The sequence below is a fragment of the Plecotus auritus genome, assembly GCF_963455305.1.
Source record: "Plecotus auritus genome assembly, chromosome: 7".
In the NCBI taxonomy this organism is placed as follows: domain Eukaryota; kingdom Metazoa; phylum Chordata; class Mammalia; order Chiroptera; family Vespertilionidae; genus Plecotus; species Plecotus auritus.
The window spans coordinates 136,751,041-136,771,310 of record NC_137774.1 but is presented as its reverse complement, the minus strand read 5'-3'; the positions used below and the strand labels follow the sequence as shown (position 1 = coordinate 136,771,310).

At 37.4% G+C, this 20,270-nt stretch overlaps 1 protein-coding gene across 2 annotated transcripts in view; it reads right to left on the bottom strand.

The window, feature by feature from the left end:
- The window catches only part of GFM2 (GTP dependent ribosome recycling factor mitochondrial 2), a 61,152-nt gene that overhangs the window by 20,361 nt on the left and 20,521 nt on the right, over positions 1 to 20,270 (bottom strand). For both annotated transcript variants that reach the window (XR_013961238.1, XM_080680957.1), the window contains exons 11-17: positions 17,577 to 17,657; positions 15,927 to 16,075; positions 13,621 to 13,761; positions 13,441 to 13,540; positions 11,914 to 12,103; positions 9,136 to 9,212; positions 3,838 to 3,976 (exon numbers count right to left, since the gene is read on the bottom strand). Coding sequence is in view for 1 of the 2 variants with exons in the window: in XM_080680957.1 (XP_080537083.1) it covers positions 3,838 to 3,976; positions 9,136 to 9,212; positions 11,914 to 12,103; positions 13,441 to 13,540; positions 13,621 to 13,761; positions 15,927 to 16,075; positions 17,577 to 17,657 (877 nt within the window). In the remaining variant the exon portion in view is untranslated. The remainder of the gene's footprint in view (positions 1 to 3,837; positions 3,977 to 9,135; positions 9,213 to 11,913; positions 12,104 to 13,440; positions 13,541 to 13,620; positions 13,762 to 15,926; positions 16,076 to 17,576; positions 17,658 to 20,270) is intronic.

Sequence of the window (20,270 nt, the reverse complement as noted above, 5' to 3'; positions counted from 1 at the left end):
TGACTATGTAATGCAGTGATTCATGGTCCAAATTCAAAACAAATAATTAATTATAGTTTACAATTCCTCTTCATAATTCCTTTTGTTTTTTAAATCCTCACCTGAGGGTATTTTTCCATTTATTTTTAGAGAGAGTGGAAGAGAGAGAAAGAGAGAAATATTAATCTGAGAGAAGTACATGATTGGTTGCCTCCTGCATGAGCCCCGGCCAGGGCCCAGGCCGGGGAGAAGCCTGCAACCGAAGTATGGGCCCTTGACTGGAACCGAACCTGGGAACCTTTGGTCCGCAGGCCAACACTCTATCCACTGAGCCAAATCGGCTAGGGCCATAATTCCTTTCTAAGCTAACTTTTATATTGTGAATTATTTTATACTTACAATATGTGCATAAGCTGAAAATAAAATGAACATTCAAGAAACCTATAATTACTAAAGAGAGCATTACCAGTAACCTAAAAACCTTCTGAAGCAAACACTATCATGACATCATATTTAATCACTACCATGATTTTTTTTAGAGTGTATCACATATGTATATATCCCTAAACAATATAGTTTATTTGTGCTTCATTCTGAACTTGTCAGTTTATTGTTATGTATTCTGCAACTTGCTTTTTTGGCTTCACATTAGTGGGTCACACAGGCTGATATATGTTGATAGAGCCCATTATTTTTCATTGCTATATAATATTCCACTGTCTGACCATGGTACCATTTATTTATCTATTCTTCTATCCACAAATATTTGGGCTATTTTTTTCACTTACCGTTTTTTTAATATTATTACAGTGTCTTTCCATGCACATGTATAAGCATTTCTCTAGGGTATATACCTAGGAGCAGAATGCTGAATAGTATGGTATGAACAGGGTCAACTCACAAGAAGGTGGCCAAATTGTCTGCATGGTGGTTATATAATTTAGACTCCCATCAGAAGTTTTTAATAAGAGTTTCCAAAGCACAACATCTCACCACTTTGCATTGTCAGATTGTAATTCCTACCAATTTGTTGATATAAAATGGTGTCTCATATTCTTGCATGATCCTAATCATTACTGAGATTGAGAATCTTTTATTGAATATGTTCATGGGCCTTTTGGGTATCATCTTTTGTGAAATATCTGTTCAGTATTTTTTGCTCACTTTTCTACTTAGTTGTCAGGTTTTTCTGATCTTTAGAAATTCTTTATACATTTTGGAAACTAATCTTTTATTAGTTTATATGATACAAATATCTTCCCTTAGCTTTCAGTATATCTTTTTGCTTTATCATCTATTCTAATAAACAAATTATTAATTTTAATAACATCAAATTTATTAACCTTTACTTCACCATTCAATGTTCGGTATTATGTAAGTCCAACCCTATCCTGGTTAGTAAAGTTATTCCCCTATCTTTTCTTCCCAAAATTTGAAGGTTTGCCTATAATAAAGTTTATGGTTTTTTATTTTATTTTGGTATATATTAGCACTTATTTCCTTTATATTTTGTGCTCTGAGGAATATTTTGCAACTCTTCTTTCATATTTAGGTTTTTACACTCATTTGGAATTGACTTTGGTGTATGGTATGAAGTAGGAATCTAATTAAATCTTTTTCCATATGGATTATTATCTCAGGGCATTACTGAATAGTCAGTCCATCCTTTCCCACTGAGCTGCAATATCACTCTGACATAAACGCAATTTCCACAGTATGTATGAGTCTGTTTCTAGGCTTTCTGATTTGTCCTCCTGGTCGGTTTATAGCTTGATTAGTATCATAAAGACTATGGCTTTATAATAAGTATTAATGTCTGATATACTTCTTTGGGTAGAATTGATAGTATCATGATATTCAGTCTCCTTGTCTATGAACAGTACTGTCTTCTATTTTCTGGATGTACACAATGTTAATCTGCCCTTCATTATCACTAGTAATTTGATCATCCAGTCAAGGTGTGGTCTGATTGTGCAGCATCTAGTTACTTTTTTTTTTTAACCTTGTAACTAATAAGCAATCCATGGGTAGGTATTTCAAAACAATGCAAATATGCTACTCAACAATGTACCCAACATTAAACATTCGTAATAGTTGCAAAATGACTATTTTCCTGCCTCCTTGACAACTAACAGCACGTGGCATTCCAGTATAAGTAAGAACCCTCTCTTCTTCCCCATGTATTTGTTTATTATGATTAGAGATTCCTAAATGCCTACTTTTCCTCAGTGGTCTATAATTACTGTATTTAATTATTCTGGTATTCAAATTAATCCAGATTTGGCCAATGGAGCCTCTACAATTTGGTTCCTGTGTCCTTATGACATGCCCTCATCATTTTTTGAGCATTTCCTTTCCTTCTTACACAAGATGATGTTCCATTGCATGCTTATTTTTTATAGTGTCTTGTTCCTTATCAATACTTTCCTTTCACTTTTATTTTAAAAAAAAAACAATAAATATACTTATTTTATATTCTGCATCTGATAATTCCAATTTCAGAGGCCTTTGCTGCTCTAATGTCTGTTGCTTCCATTGCCTTTTTTCTCATTGTGCCTTTTCTCATGGTTTTATGATTTTAAAACTCTTAAAATTGTGACTTCATATCTGTTTTTCTGTGGGATTTTCTTTGGGGCCTGGGCTGAAGACACATTTATGTAGAGAAGCCCTTTGTTTGTTGTCACCAGGTTCCTGGGAATATTGCCAATCCATGACAGCACTGTACACTAAATTCTTCTTGGTTTGGAGGTTTCCAAGTCATACTGACTCTATAAATTTAGGCTGAAAACCCTATCAGAAGCCTATGGTTACACATTCTTAGAAATTTGCCCCTTGCCCCCAGAGCTAGTTAGACAAGTTTTCTTGTATAAAGAAGATTTTCCTTGTTAATTATTTCCACGAGGATGTGGCCCTCATAGCTAGTGGCGTTGGTGCTGATTTATTTTCCAAGGTTCCTGCTTCAGTTTCCTCCCAACCTTGGAAATTTCCACTAAGTTCTAACCAGCTCAGACATTAATTTTAAAAGTGTTATTTACATTTTCCCAGCATTTTTAGTTTTTCCAGGTATGAAGTTCAAAAACAGAAATACATATGTCATTTGCTCCTTTATTCTATTCATTTAGTTTTTAAAGTTTTTGTGAAAAGTTTCTCTTTGTAGAAATCACTGAGTGGCTAAAAGCACCTGGTATATTAAACATCTTTTCTATATATATTTTTAACAAACCTGTCCATGTTTTCTCCTTAGGAAGAACAGCAATAATGGCATGTTCTTTTGCTTAAGGGAAACCAAATTAAAACTATGAATCATGAATTCTTACATTTTGGAAATATAAAAACTGCATTTTCATCAGTATAGGATTACTACATTTATTAAATAGTGAAAATTATTTTCCACTCACTTTATAGAGTAAAAATAACACATCAACTTCACTCCTCTATTTCCTCCTTTTTTAAGCTACATGTTTCAGTTTTAGGTTTTGGGTGTGTGGTTACCATTAAGTTTATGAAAAAGAAAGCTTCATATATACAGTTGTCCCTTTTCTTTGGAATGCATCTGATCCAACTACTCATTCTGGAAGTGAGGACTAGGATGAGCCACCTACTTCCATGGCTCATTCTATTCCATGACACTGAAAATCACATCTGCTTGATGAGTCACTCATCCAGTAGATGTAATGAGTGATAATGGAATAGGGCTGTTTAAAATTTTTAAATCCTAAAAAATAAAACAAGAAAACACACATATAAAACCTGTCATACTAGTAACTGTGAATCCCGCTTACAACTAAACAAGAGATTCAGAAGACAAATCCTGGAGAGAAAGAGATAAACAAAAACAGCAGATGTTTTATTTTTTACCTGTAGCACGAACTGAATTTAGGATGGTCTCTCGGTATGCCACCTGAAGAGGCCCTAGATAGGTTTCCAGTCCATATTCCCTCTTGATTCGGTCATGAATAATATCAATATGTAACTCCCCCATTCCACATAAGACAGTCTTAAGAAAAAAAAGAAAAGAAAAACAAACATCAAGGAAAAATTATGTTTACCACAAAATACTATATAAAGGTGTATCAGTCTGTTATTTTTCATTAATTACAAACTGAGTTTCTTTTGCAATTTTTTTTTTTTGCTCCTACACCAAAACACTGTTTTTAACTTTTCTGATTGGAATTATTAATTAAAAGTGAATTACTAGGCCATTCTCTTCCATTATATTATTATTCCATGATACTTATCAGCTGAGCAAGTGGCATCTAGTGAGGCCTACATTTCTCAACTATAAAGCTAAGCTCTGGCCAATGGGATGTGAGTGTAACTGATGTTGGCAACTTCTGGGCTGTGCTTTTAAGAAAAAATTCTCTTAAGGAAAAGGTAGGAAACTGTCTTGAAAGTGGATGAGGGCAACATCTTATAAATGGGAGAAATAACCTTTCTCACAAACATCCCCAACCATCTGGCCACCTTACAGCTTATTGGGCAGTCCAAACTTCCAGACTAGTTTTGGCCTTTATGTGACAGAGAAATTGACTTTTATTTTCTATGAACCAATGTTATTTTGGGCCCTTGTTAGAACAGCCAAATTTGTATCAAAACCAATCAAGACATGCTTTTTTTTTTTTTTTTTTTTTTTTTTTTTTTTAAAGCAACCATGGCTATTCCTAAAGAAGGTCCTTGTGTATGAGATAGAGTATAGGGCAAGAAGTCCATATTTGCTCCATTTTATTCATTTGCCATCTCTGTAGTGAAGAATTTACCCAAAGAGAGATCTGGCCATTGCCCTCAGCGACTGAGAGATCATCTCTAGGTCAAGGTGCTGCCTGACAAAGCACCTTTTCTTGTTTGGGGGCTCTGTCCACCAGATAGTCAAACAATGCGATTTATAATGCAGGTTTGGGACCAGCCATATCAGTTTCAACCTGGAGAGTAAAGGTATCAATCCAAACCTACAGGAGGTGCTGTAGGCTAAAGGTCAACACACAGGCAGCATGTGATTGAGCCCAATAAAAACTAGACACCAGCCCGGCCAGTATGGCTCAGCAGTTGAGCGTCGACCCAGGAACCAAGAGGTCGTCGGTTTGATTCCTGATCAGGGCACATGCCTGGGTTGCGGGCTCAATCACAGTAGGGGCCAAGCAGGAAGCATCCAATTGATGATGTTCCTCTTTCATCAATGTTTCTATCTTTCTATCCCTCTCCCTTTCTCTCTCTAAAAATCAATAAAACATATTTAAAAACAAAACAAAACTAGACACCGAAGGCACAAGTATGGCTTCCTGGTTGGCAACACTCTTTGCCAGGAGGGTAATACAACCCTGAGGATGAAGAAACCTTCTTATTTAGAACTGTCCCGCCCTGGTCGGTTTGGCTCAGTGGATAGAGCGTCAGCCTGGGGACTGAAGGGTCCTGGGTTCGATTCCTGGTCAAGGGCATGTTGCAGGCACATCCCCAGTGGGGAGTGTGCAGGAGGCAGCTGATCGATGATTCTCTCTCATCGATGTTTCTAACTCTCTATCCCTCTCCCTTCTTCTCTATAAAAAATCAATAAAATATATATTTTTAAAAAAAGAACTGTCCCATGTTGAAAAAAGAGATAGAGGAAGATGTAAACAAGTGGAAGACTATACCATGTTCATGGACTTGTAGAATCAACACCATTAAAACGTTCATACTACCCAAAGCAATATATAGATTCAATGCAATCCCTATTAAAATACCAACAACATATTTCACAAACCTAGAACAAACTCTTCAAAACTTTATATGAAATCAAAAAAGACCCCGAATAGCTGCAGCAATCTTGAGAAAGAAAAACAAAGTTGGAGGGATCACAATACCAAATATCAAGTTATACTACAAAGCCACTGTACTCAAAAGAGCCTGGTGCTGGCACAAGAACAGGTACATAGACCAATGAACAGAACAGAGAACCCAGAAATCTATTTAAGCAATTATGCTCAATTAATATTTGACAAAGGAGGCAAGAGCATACAATGGAGTCAAGACAGTCTCTTCAATAAATGGTGTTGGGAAAATTGGACAGATGCATGCAAAAAAATGAAACTAGAATACCAACTTACACCATACACAAAAATAAACAAAATGGATAAAAGACTTAAATGTAATATGTGAAGCCATAAAAATCTTAGAAGAAGCCATAGGCAGCAAAATCTCAGATATCTCTCATAGCAATATGTTTACCGATATGTCTCCTAGGACAATGGAAACTAAGGAGAAAATAAACAAATGGGATTACATCAAAATAAAAAGCTTCTGCACAACAAAAGAAACCATTAACAAAATAACAAGAAAGCCCACTGCATGGGAGAACATATTTGCCAATGATATATCCAATAAGGGATTTATCTCCAAAATTTATAGGGAACTCATACAACTTAACAAAAGGAAGGTAACAATCCAATTAAAAAATGGGCAAAGGACCTAAATAGACACTTCTCCAAAGTGGACATACAGAAGGCCAAAAATCAGGGCCCATGTCCAGACTGCAGGCTCAATCCCCAGTAGGGGCCAAGCAGGAGGCAGCCAATTGATGATGTTCCTTTCTGGAAGTTGCCCTCAGGAACAATGCTCGAAGTCACTATTCATGCAGAGCTGCAAATCAAAACAACAATGAGGCCCTAGCCAGTTTGACTCAGTGGATAGAGCGTTGGCCTGAGGACTGAAGAGTCCGGGTTCGACTCTGGTGAAGGACACATACCTGGGTTGCAGGCTCCTGGCCTTGGTCGGGGGCATGTGGGAGGCAAGCAATCAATGTGTCTCTCTCACATCAGTGTTTCTCTCTGTCTTTCCCTTTCCTTCCACTCTCTCTAAAAATCAATGGAAAAAATATCCTCAGGTGAGGATTAAAACAAAACAAAACAATGAGGTATCACCTCCCACCTGTCGGAATGCCTATCATCAACAAACTTGACAAGTGTTGGTGAGGATGTGGAGAAAAGAGAACCCTCGTACACTGCTGGTGGGAATGCAGACTGGTGCAGCCTCTGTGGAAAACAGTATGGAGTTTCCTAAACAAATTAAAAATGGAATCCATTTGACCTAGTGATCTCACTTCTAGGAATATGTCCTAAGAAACCAGAAACATCAATCAGAAAGAATACATGTACCCCTATGTTCATAGCAACACAATTTATAATAGCTAAGATTTGGAAACAGCCCATCAGCAGATGAGTGGATTAAAAAACTGTGGTACATGCCCTAACCCAGTAGTCGGCAAACGGCGGCTTGCGAGCCGCAGTTTGCCACTCTATTGCCTAATGAGTTTGCCGACCATTGCCCTAACGGATTTGGCTCAGTGGATAGAGCATCAGCCTGCGGACTGAAGGGTCCGAGGTTCGATTCCGGTCAAGGGCATGTATCTTGGTTGTGGGCACATCCCCAGTAGGGGGTGTGCAGGAGGCAGCTGGTTGATGTTTCTCTCTCATAGATGTTTCTAACTCTCTATCCCTCTCCTTTCCTCTCTGTAAAAAAAAAATCAATAAAATATATATTTAAAAAAAACACAAAAAACTGTGGTACATCTACACAATAGAATACTAAAAAAGAAAGAACTCTTGCCATTTGCAACATCATGGATGGACCTGGATAACATTATGCTAAGCGAAATAAGCCAGTCAGAGAAAAGTAAGTATCACACGACCTCACTCATATGTGGAATCTAATTAACAACATAAACTGATGAAAAAAAAATAGATCCAGAGATACAGAATCATCAAACAGACTATCAAACTTCAGAGGGAAGGCAGGAGAGGGTGGGAAGAGATCAACCAATGAACTTGTATGCATATATACATAACCCATGGACACAGTTAACAGGGTGGTGAAGGCCTGGGGTAGGGGGTGGGGGCAGGCTGGGACAGGTCATGGGGGAAAAAGGGGACTTTCAACAATAAAGACTTAAAATAAATAAATAAATAATAAAAGCTAATAGCTAAGGTAAGGGGGGGGGGGGAAAAAGAACTGTCCCAGACTTTGTATCTCTTCCTTTAGTTGATTCTAATTTGTATCCTTTTGCTGTAATAAAACTTCAATTGTAAAGAACAACAACAAAAAAAGACAGTATATGACTGTTATACTTTAATGTAAAGTTAAAGAGGTAAATTATTTGGAAAAAAGCAAGTTGTAAAATAATACAATAGAATGACTTGTTATGTATATGTACATATGTATTTAGAAAAAATATGCTATGCTTTATAACACAGCACAACAAACCAATGGATGTTTAAAAGAGTGTAAAAGGCTATACAGGTATTCATCAAGTTTTTAGTGGTTACCTGTGCAGAATAGGATTGAGAGTCAGGAAAACTTTAATTCTTTAACCTGTATACTTGAGTGTCATTTGATATTTTAAAAATATATGTATTGGCATGTTTTATCTTTTTAAGCAACGTTTTCTAAAATCTTATGTAAACTTTACCTTGCCTGCCTAAAAAGATACAGAATAAACATCTGTTCTTCTCCATATACAGCCCAATTCTGTACCTACTTTAGAACTCTATTTCCTCCCACATTGCTGGGTTGTAATACATCACTTCTCACCCATCTGATATATGTCATTATCATTAAAAGTCCCTTTATACCCTCCCTTTAGTTTGCTGCTCCTATCAGTCTTAGCATAAGAGATTCAAGGCTTTGTCTTGGGGTTGAACCTCATTTGAAAATTTCACAAAAAGCTCTCTTCTGGATGGCCTAAATCAGAGGTGCTCAAACTGCGGCCCGCCGAGGACATTTATCCGGCCCGCCGGGTGCCGCTGCCTGTCCTGCTTAGCAGCCGACTCTTCCAGGGCCCGCAGTGTGCATAGGAATTTGTTCATAGTTTTTTTTTTAAACTATAGTCCGGCCCTCCAACGGTCTGAGGGACAGTGAACTGGCCCCCTGTTTAAAAAGTTTGAGGACCCCTGGTCTAAATGTTGCAGAGTAGTTTATATAAGTGAGGTATAATTATTTTAAGGAATTAAGGAGAACTTGTCTATTTAGATTGATAGTCAACATAATAATTAGAAGTTTATTATTATGAGAACCAAAAAACAGTTTCTTTTTCAGGGGCATAGACCTATCAATGTTTCAGATATACGTACTTCAACACACATGCTACATTACTGACAGATATCTGGGATTAAGTAACAATACGCCTACCTGTCCAGAGTCAGGATCAACCCTCACTTTTAAACTGGGATCTTCACGCTGAAGGCATTTCAATGCATGATCCAAATCTGGTGGATAAAAAAACAACAACATGGCTGTCTTTACATTTCATTTTTTAGATAATGAAATATCTAGTGAGGAAACATTATAGTGAGGGAAATAGATGAACAAGCAAACCAATTTTGAAAAAAGAAAATTTCCAACAGCCATAAATGTTTTGTAGAGAATAAAATAAGGTGATAAGATAGAGATGGGAGGTTACTTGAGATTGGGTGATCTGGGAAGGCCTCTCCAGGATGATTTGGGTAAAGACATAAAAAAAGTGACATTAAAAAAATGGTGAAGAAAAAGACTTCCAGACGGAGGAAATGGCTGTGCAAGGAATAACTGGCTATTGGAAAAACAACAAGGAGGCCAATGTAGTGTGACATGAGTGGGAAGCTGGAGGCCCTGGTGAAGAGTTTGGATTTGCAATAAGAAGCCAGCCACTGAAGGGTTTAAGTGGACAGTAGCATCATCTGATTATACTCTGCAAAGATCAATCAAAGAGCTGACAAAAATACCTTCAGAAGCAAAATACCTTCAGAAACATAGGCAATAATGAGAAGTAGATAAAAGGAAGCTATATTACATAATGAATAAAGATGTGGTAATGTAATCTATGATAATCACAGCCAAAGAGTTGAAATAAGAACATGTCATTTTGATTAAATACACTATCAAAAGTGATACTTTAATACAATCATTAAATGATACATATATTCTACCTCTTTATAAAAGACTAGAGGCCCGGTGCACGAAATTCGTGCACAGAGGGGGGTTGTCTCTCAGCCCGGCCTGCACCCTCTCCAATCTGGGACCCCTTGGGATCGGGCCTAAACAGGCAGTCGGACATCCCTCTCATAATCGGGGACTGCTGGCTCCTAACCACTCACTTGCCTGCCGGCCTGATTGCCCCCTAACCGTTCCCCTGCTGGCCTGATTGATGCCTAACTGCTCCCCTGCCGGCCTGATCGCCCCCAACTGCCCTTCCCTGCTGGCCCAATGGCCCCCAACTGCCCTCTCCTGCCGGCCCAATCACCCCCAACTGCCCTCTCCTGTCGGCCTGATCGCCTCCAACTGCCTTCCCCTGCAGGTCTGATCACACCCAACTGCCTTCCCCTGCTGGCCTGGTCTCCCCCTACTGCCCTCCCCTGCAGGCCTGGTTGCCCCCAGCTGCCCTCCCCTACAGGCCTAGTCCCCCCCAAGTGCCCTCTCCTGCCAGCTTGGTCGCCCCCAACTGCCCTCCCCTGTCAGCCTGGTCGCCCCTAATCGCCCTTCCCTGCTGGCCTGATCGCCCACAACTGCCCTCCCCTGCCGGCCATCTTGTGGCAGCCATCTTGTGATGATGTGAGGGCGGCCATCTTGTGATGATGTCATGCGAGGGCATGACTCCACCTAGGCTTTTATTATATAGGATGTTAGAAGTTCCACAAAGTGTAGCTGAAGTAAAGAGCTGAGCAATGGATTAATGAACTACCTTATTCCACACATTTAAAATGTTACTCTGTTTTTATTTTTGTTTGGGTGAAAGATGAGGGTTCAGAACAAAGGAGGAAGATCCAAGAAATGAGGCCATGCAAGAAAGATTCCTAATAACCTCCACTCTCTTCTGCTGCTGCCTAGCTAAAAGATTGCTTTTACCAGACTCCTTTGCAACTGGGTAGCCATACATCTAACTGACGGCCAATGATGTATAAAAAATCTTAAAAGGGCCCTAGCTAGTTTGGTGGAGTGGATAGAGCATCAGCCTGTGGACTGAAGGGTCCCGGTTTGATGCCGGTCAAGGGCACATGCCCAGGTTGAGGGCTCGATCCCCAGTAGGGAGCATGCAGGAGGCAGCTGATCAATGATTCTCATCATGGATGTTTCTTTCTTCCTCTCTGTGTGAAATTAATAAAAATATACTTTAAAAAAAAATCTTAAAAGAGAAAGGGGCACATCTTCTTTCTCCCCATTCCTCCTTTCTGCTGCTGGGAACTCCAATGTGATGCCCAAGGCTCCAGCAGCCACCCTGAGATGACTAAGGACAGGAGTGATGCACTCAGACAGGCAAGACAAAAGATTGGAGGCTGGGTGCTCATTGCGGACTCTACACCTGAGGCTACAAACTCAAGGTATATTTCACAACAGAGAAAAACAAACTTTTGTCATTAAAGCAACTGTTATTTGGGGATTTTCTGCTATATTTAACCAAATCTAATTGAAAGTGACATAGCTAGAATAATGAGCTAAATATATCATACCAAAGAGTTTGGTTTCTGCTTTAAATAATGAAAAGCCACTGAAGAATTCTGAGAAAATATGTTAAAAAACAAAGTATATAACACTCAGAAAGGTCAATCGACATTACAAAGTATATAAATGTCTTCACTGCGTTTCAAAGGTTGATCAAGAAAAAGTAGCAATTTTATAAATGGTGTTGAGAAACTAAGCCAGTTATGAATTGGCTACTGACTAATTTAATATACTGGAAGGGCAGTCCTAAGGTCAATTATGTAGAGTCCCATAGGTAGCACTATAAGAACAAGACTAAGGACTAAGAATATGATATTTAAAAAAATGGCCAAGATATAAGAAAAGTAAAAGGAGTTTGTAAAAACCAAAACATCTTAAATAAAAAGCAAGGCCAATCACAAGAAATACTTACCAATAAATTCTGATAAAATTAAACTATTTTATCTGAATTATCAGGGCATTAATCAATTAATACACCAAGACTATTTGTACCTGGCTGCTTAGCTACTGAAGAGGGTTCTATGGAACAGAAGAAAACAGGTTCTGGAATCTCCACCCCAGCCAATAAAAGTCTCTCTGCTTCACTGTTGTGTCTCTGCTTCTTTTCTCCCTCCCTTTCGGCTCGACGAGCTGCAGCTAGTGCGCTGGACTTGGATGAAACAATGGTATCTCCAGTGGCCGTCTGCAAACAGCATGGAAAAAACATGCTGTAGGCAAGCACTCAGCTTCCATCAAGATTCACAAAATAAGAAAAAATTTAATGTGGCACTTTCTTTTCATCAGTTCTTAAGAGACAAATTCCTAAAGCTCATTATAACTTTGCACAGGTAAATCTAATTTAACCTGTATAAGAATTCTATCCAAAATACTGCTGTAATAAGTCTAACAATAACACAACACAACCACAATACATATCCAAAATTCATTTGACAAAACAAATGTACTTTCCTAAATTTTCAATCATATAAAGACAAGTGAGGTAGAAGTCCATTACAGTGTTTTACTACCAGTAAAAATGTATTACTATTTTTAAAAAATCCTTTATTAACTAAAGTATGCAATTAAACAGAATACCCTGACCATGCAAAAGTGACAGTAGCTTCCTTGTAGACTTCAGTTATTTTTAAAAACTATTATTTTACTTTTAAACTTACCTATTATGGAGTTCTGTGCCAGTTTTTGTCTCTGTAAAGATATTCCTATTGAACACTAGCTCAGATTTCTGTAACTCTCTCAAATACATACAAGGAGTTCTGCCTTCAGATAGACAGAGAAGTCACTGTGATGCTAGATGTCCAATTTCCGGACCATGGAAATTTTCTGTAAAGGATTTTAAATCTTGCAATTTCATAAAGAGTTTAAAATGTTAAAAGTAACAATGTTTATCCTAAATGCCAAATATACCAAAGTTTAATGAGTAACTGTACTTGATTTAATACATTAAAAGTGGAATGTCCTTAGTTTTAACCCATCAAAAGCATATACAGATAGCATCACGTATTTTCATCCTATAGAAGTCATGGAGTGCCTAAATTCACTGGTCTAAGGTCTAAGAATAGAGAAAAAGAGACAAAAATCCTTGTCCTCATGGAGACTTCATTGCCAAAATATCGTAAGTTAATACCTCATCTGATATAATGTTAGGTGAAATTGTGTGCAGTGATCAAAATAAGAAAAACATCCAATAGCAATAACAATATTTTATATAATCTTAAAATGTATGTATGCATATGTGGATAGTATATTATTTTACTTGGATTTGAACTTTATATGAATACAATCCATACTGTTAATAGTTTTCTGCAATTTCCTTTCTATTAAAAGTATGAGATTCAACCATTTAATGACTATGCTACACGATATTCATTATTCCACTACTACTGATGAACATTTAGATTATTTATGGGTTTTTGCTATTATAAAATACCTACTTCAAAAATCTTTATTGTTGAGAATATTACAGATGTTCCCCTTTTTCCCCCTCCACCCAATTCCTAGAGAAACCATTTCATCACTTACATGTTTAAGTCCAACAGTCAAAGCAATGTTACCAGCAGTCAGTGAAGAGATTTCTACATGTTGGTCAGCAAATGGCAAAAGCAGACGACTTATTCTCTCCCTGTAATACCATGATTTATATTAGAAGTACTTTTAAAGAAACAAGTACAGTTTTAGAAAATAATCTAAGCTTCTACTTACGTGCAGTTTCCATTAATATTATGGATGGCCAACTGGGGTTTTATCATGCCTGAGTAAATGCGCATAAACACCAGCGGTCCCCGCTGCTTGTCATGGAGAACTTTAAATGCCAGTGCACATAAGTCACCCTTATACCACTGCCTATAAAAAGTAAGGAGACATTCCAAAAAAGCCTTTAAAATACACTTCCAATGTATTTATCCAGATCAGATCATAATCACTGCACAAACAATCTTGACGTCCTCCAAAGAGCCTTCATATCTTCTAGTTTAGCTACCCAGACTGATTAAACAATGTCAGTAGCCCACTTCCTCCACTGAATTATTAATTCCTCAAAACTAAAAACAATGGGGTCTCTTCCAAATATTACCTCAATTTGCAAATAATTCCATAACCGAGTTTCCTCCTCAAAAAGATATTCCTAGGAACATCACAGCACTTTCTCAAAAAAACCTGTACAGGGTAAATACGTAAGTACTTTCCAATTACGGTTTTTACACTCTCCTCCCACTTTCTCTCCAGTCATATCCAATATAATAAAGAGGTAATATGCAAATTGACCAAACAACTGAACAAGCAGGCTGCGTGGGGCGACCAGGCTGGCAGGGGGGTTAGGGAGGGACAACCAAACGACTGAACAGCAGGCTGTGTGGGGCGACCAGGCCAGCAGGGGGGTTAGTGAGGGACAACCAAAGGACTAAACAGCAGGCTGCATGGGGCGACCAGGCTGGCGGGCGGGGGGGGGGCAGTTGGGGGCAACCAGGCCAGCAGGGGGGGGCAGTTGGGGCAACCAGGCCAGCGGGGGCAGGGGGCAGTTGGGGCAACCAGGCCGGCGGGGGCAGGGGGCAGTTGGGGCAACCAGGCCGGCGGGGGCAGGGGGCAGTTGGGGCAACCAGGCCGGCGGGGGCAGGGGGCAGTAAGAGGCGACCAAGCTGGTGGAGGGGGGACAGTTGGGGGTGACTAGGCTGGCAGGGGGGGCAGTGAGGGGTGACTAGGCCAGTGGGGGAGGGGCATCTGGGGGCAACCAGGCCAGCAGAGGGGGCAGTTAGGGGCAACCAGGCTGGCGGCGGGGGGGGGGGGGGGGGGACAGTTAGGAGCAACCAGGCCAGCAGAGGGGGGCAGTTGGGGGCAACTAGGCCGGCGGGGGGGGGGGGGGCAGTAAGGGGTGACCAGGCCATCAGGGAGGGGGCAGTTAGGGGCAACCAGGCTGGCACACAGAGGCAGTGAGAGGCAATCAGGCCAGCGGGGGGGTAGGTGTGGGGGAGGCAGTGGCAATTAGGGGCGACCAGGCAGGCAGGCAGGTGAACGATTAGGAGCCAGTGGTCCAGGATTATGAGAGGGATGTCCCCCAAGGGGTCCCAGATTGGAGAGGCTGCAAGACGGGCTGAGGGGACACCCCCCCCCATGTACGAATTTCATGCACCGGGCCTCTAGTAATATAAATATACACTACAAATTTGAACTTGTTTATAAGCCAACATTCTTACAGAATAATGTACTTAAATTGGTATTCATTGATAGGATTTTGTGTACAAGCACATTTTTCTTAGGAAAAGCTATTTTCATTACTTTCAAAGTAGGTTAGACATTTCTATTACAGAAATTCTCCAATCTGATTCCTCCAGTTTTTAACTTTATTCAATAAGTCCTTAGATAGAAAGCTTAAACTAGGCACTGTTCCATGTGCTTTTTAAACATTAACTCATTTGATTCTTGTAACAATCCTCTGAGACAGGCCCTACTCTTTGCATTTCACAGATAAGAGGTTAAGCAAACTGGAAGAGGTAGAATTTAAATCCAGGTAGAACACAGTCCATGCTCACAATCACTTCGTTGTAATGCCTCTCCAATTGAGAGATATGAAAAGTGGTTAATTTCCTAGTTAAAAGTATTAAAGTCCAGTTTCCCCTGCCATTTTGCACAACACTCAGATTTTAGAGGATTTATAGTAAGTACAAAGTTGTTAGTGGCAACAGGAGTCAAACAATGACCTTTCTTTATAGCCACGAAGTACTTTAAGCTTATAAAAAATTTTGAAATCTAGAATAGATATAAATATATTTATCAGATGTTCCTTTTTTTTTAAACTAAGATGTCAGGGCCAACATACATTTACACAGCAATAAAGCCACATTCTTAGCTCCATCTGTAAACGCAGCAGGTTATAAGAGATAACAAATGTCCCTTCCAAGTGAAAATTGCTATGGCACTGTATTATATGATTTACAATGATATTTTTCACCAATGTTATTAAAAAATGGTGACCTGAGGCTATAACATTTTAGTCTATGTACTTGCATACTTACAGAAATTCATAGTTGCGCTCTTCAGGTGAAGGCAAGTACATAGTAACAGCATCTAACAAGGGCTGGACCCCTTTGTTTTTCAGGGCACTTCCACAAAGCACAGGTACTGCTGTCTGAGCAAGTGTTACTCTGTGTATTGCAGTCTGTAGCTAGAAAGCAAAGGTATAAATATTTTACGTGACCATAAGATGGTCACATATATGCAGTATACTTGTCTCAACCAAAATAGCTCAGAATTAGATGTCTTTCCTAACCAACCACGTAAAACATACTTCCATCATTCTTTATGGCCTTATTCTTTGTTTTTCTTTATAACATTAATTACTACCTGGTATATTAGATACATATTTATTAGTTTATTGTCCATCTCCCCTTCTATTAAATGTACAATTTATAAAAATTATAGTAAGGTCCAATGAAAACACTGCTAAATTACAGAAACTAGAAAAGTGCTTAAAATAAAGTAGGTATTTAAAAATATTTATTAATAGATGAGCTCATATATTTGTGATTTTACCTTGATAATCTAATAAGCTGGTAAGAATTAAAAATATAAATATGAGTTACAATTTCTTCAAATGAAATAGATCCATATTTAAAAAAAATCCAAAAGAAAATGAGAAATCAAAGTAGAAGGAAATTTTTGAAAGACCTCAAAAATCAAGAAAAGCTTGGGTTTACCTGCAAGCTACTGATAAGAGAAATGGTGGGTCAATTCTACTTTAGACTGTAAACTCTTTGAAAACTGAAGTCATGTTATGTGACTGTAGGGCATAATAAACAACACACTTAAGCACTCAAATACTAACCAATAAAATATTGTCAAAATTATGGCATTTCATTCAAAAGAAAAATATTATTTTTTTCTACCTCAAGTAATTTCAAATGGCTCGAAATTAATCTACAGATCTTGTGTTTTTCTTTAATTCTTTTTGGGGAAAATAACTAAGTGAATTTGCTGGGCTCGTCTTGGATCCCATTATACATACTACCACTTAAAAACACTTTCTTTGGTAACTCTTATGTTTCATCAAGGAAAATAAAGAGTAAGTTTGCCAAATTCATGGGGGAAGGGTCCTGGCAAGAAAAAAAAAAAACACCAAAAAACAGGAATGCCTTAAAGAAATCTGTCATAATTCAATTATTACTATACTTTACTTGCCTAGTCTCTGGTTTAATGTTTTTCAAAAGAAAACAACACAAACAAACAAAGATCTGCAATGAGTTTCCACTAAAAATTAAAGGAGATTCAGAAAAAATGTTGCTATTAAAATGATTATTGTAGTTTGAAAAACCAGGAAATTTTAAATAAAAAATTCCAACCTCTGATTTCCCTAAAAATACTTAGAGAAATGGTTACAATGAAGAGAAAAGATTGAGAAGGAACAATTAACTTCTCCTGAATGAATACAAGTAAAAAAGATTCCATTTCTAATTTTGTAAAATATAACCAAAAATAGTTAATCATGCCATTATTAAGTAGCTGTATTAGTAGTGGCTTTATCTCAATGTTCTTCTAATTTTTGTTTAAGTCAGCATAGTTTCCAATGCTATGCAAAGTTAGAAAAACAAAAACAACACAAAACACAGAAAGCAAAGTACATCCAATTAGTAAAACTTGGTCAAAGTAAATGAATTAATAAAATTTACCTTTTCAGCTGGGAGCAAATCAAAATTTTCACTAAATTCTCCTAAAACCAAGTCAGCAAATTCATCATCCAAATCTGCAATCTATAAAGAAAGGCTTTAATTCTATAACTTGTATTTGTTGTCCAACTATTAACTGAAGCTAAATACTCTAAATATACATTATCCAAATATTTCAAGACAGCTCCATGATCTATCTAACTTATCCAGGCCAAGGACTTCTTCCTATCTCCTAAAAAAGAGTTTTTCTTTCAAAGGAAAGGAGACTGAAAATTGAAGACATGTTATTATGAGTTTCCTAAATTCATGGGAAACCTGAGCCAGATTAAGCATAACATTAAATTGCTATCTACTCAGAGTGTTGAAAAGAAAATGCACAATTTATAGTCAATGATAACATATACAATGGATTGCTGTTTTTAGCTAAATTTGGGGGTCTTAGTTCATAACAAAATTTTATCTGGTACTCCTCTAATATTCTGAATGTTCATAAGATCTTCTGAGAAAGTCAAACTAAAAGGACTAATCTTATTGTAACTAATCCTGTGCTAAGGAAATAAATTTAAGTTGGAGTAGTAGACATAATTTCAGTAATAAAAATGCATTTATCTAATCCATGTCCTTTTCATAATCATTTGCCATTATAAAATAGAACTCAGCTGACAATAAAATTAATAAAACAGTTTCAAAAGATTATAATAGTATAAAGGAATAAAAATTGCAAATTTGAGGAGAAAAGCAGACTTTTAATAGCTAACTAATGTAAAAATGTACCAAACTACTAGAGCTATCTCATATAAATGGAATCATACAGTATTTGTCCTTTTGTGATTGGCTTATTTCAATTAGCAAGTTTAATGTCCTCAAGTTTCATTAATAATGTATCATGTCAGAATTTCCTTCCATTATAACACTGACTACTATCCCATTGTGTGTATATACCACATTTTATTTATCCATCCGTTGATAAATACCTCCCACCTTTTGGCTATTATAAATAATGCTGCTATGAACAAGGATATGCAAATATCTCTTTGAAACCCTGCTTCCAATTCTTTCAGCTATAAACCCAGAAGTGGAATTGCTAGATCACATGTTAATTCTATTTTCAATTTTCTGAGGAACCACTATACTATTTTTCACAATGCCTGGCGTTACAACTTATCCACATCCTTACAAGTTATTTTGTTTTTTGATAGAAGCCATCCTAACAGGTGTGATGTGGTGTTAACTCTCTAATTCTACACATACGCATGTATTCCTTATCATTAGCTCTTTATTACCTACTGATAGTATATAATGAAAATAAAGAAAATTTGAGTCTTTAATGTCCTAGACACCTAGAGCATATGCAAGTTTATGTTGATATCTCAATTCGATTATAAAATCCTCCTTAGGTTTATTCTGATAGCCCTTTTATATAAAACAAAATAAAACCTCAAAGGAAAACCAATTATGTACCCAATTATTGATTAATAAATGTCAATTCCACTTTTTTCCTTTTTATGTGCCATCCCCCCAAATTAGAGAACAGTATGAGCTCTAGCTCTAAACAGACAGATCTGGGTTCAAATCCCAGCTCTGCTATTTATTAGCTATATGACAACTTATTTTACCATTGTAAGCCTCTGTCTCCTCATCTGTAAAATGGGGATAATATATGCTGTTCTGAGGATTAAATAATATATGTAAAGCACTTAAGTTAGATAGTAAGTCTTCAATAAATATTATCCAATAATAAAATTAATAATGACCATTATCATGTGCATAATAAAGTTGAAAATTACTATATAATGGGAAAGAATTACTTCAAAAATAACTTCACACAAAAGATGAATGAAAATAATTATAATTTTGATCAGTTTAATTTAGAAGTAAGAAAATCAAAGAGTTCAGACTCAAATGTTCTCCTTTACCATTAAATTAAGGGAGTTTACTTAAGATGTGTTTATTGTTCTCTAAACTAGCAATATCATCTAAATATTATAAATAATAACTTCTATTTTCTATTAAAATTTTGAGGGTGAAATGAGATCTAAAATTATATATCAACTATAAAATTGATGGTTTTAAAATTTTCTAAATAATTGGACATCTGGTCAAGTAAAAGAAAGACATACCTTTTGACCTGGCAATTCCACTCCTAGGTTTCACTCTAAACAAATTCTTACATATGTGCACAAGGACATACATACAAAGATGTTCACAGCAACACTGTTTGTAACAGCCAAAAAAAAAAAAAAAAAAAAAAAGGTAACAACCTCAAAGCTTATCCACAGGAAAACAGACAATAAATTATGGTACAGCCCCAGTGGATAGAGCGTCGGCCTGCGGACTGAAAGCTCGATTCCGGTCAAGGGCATGTACCTTGGTTGCGGGCACATCCCCAGTAGGAGGTGTACAAGAGGCAGCTGATCGATGTTTCTCTCTCATCGATGTTTCTAACTCTCTATCCCTCTCCCTTCCTCTCTGTAAAAAATCAATAAATTATGGTATAATCATATATTGGCACACTATATAAGACTGAAAATGAGTGAAGTATAATCACACATAACAACATGGAAGAATCTCCAGCAATATTTTGAACAATGTAATAAAATACAAAAAGTATCATTCCATTTACTTAAAGTTCAAAACCATGAAAAACTATGTTCTTTTATTTTATATTTTTATTGACTTCAGAGAGGAAGGGAGAGA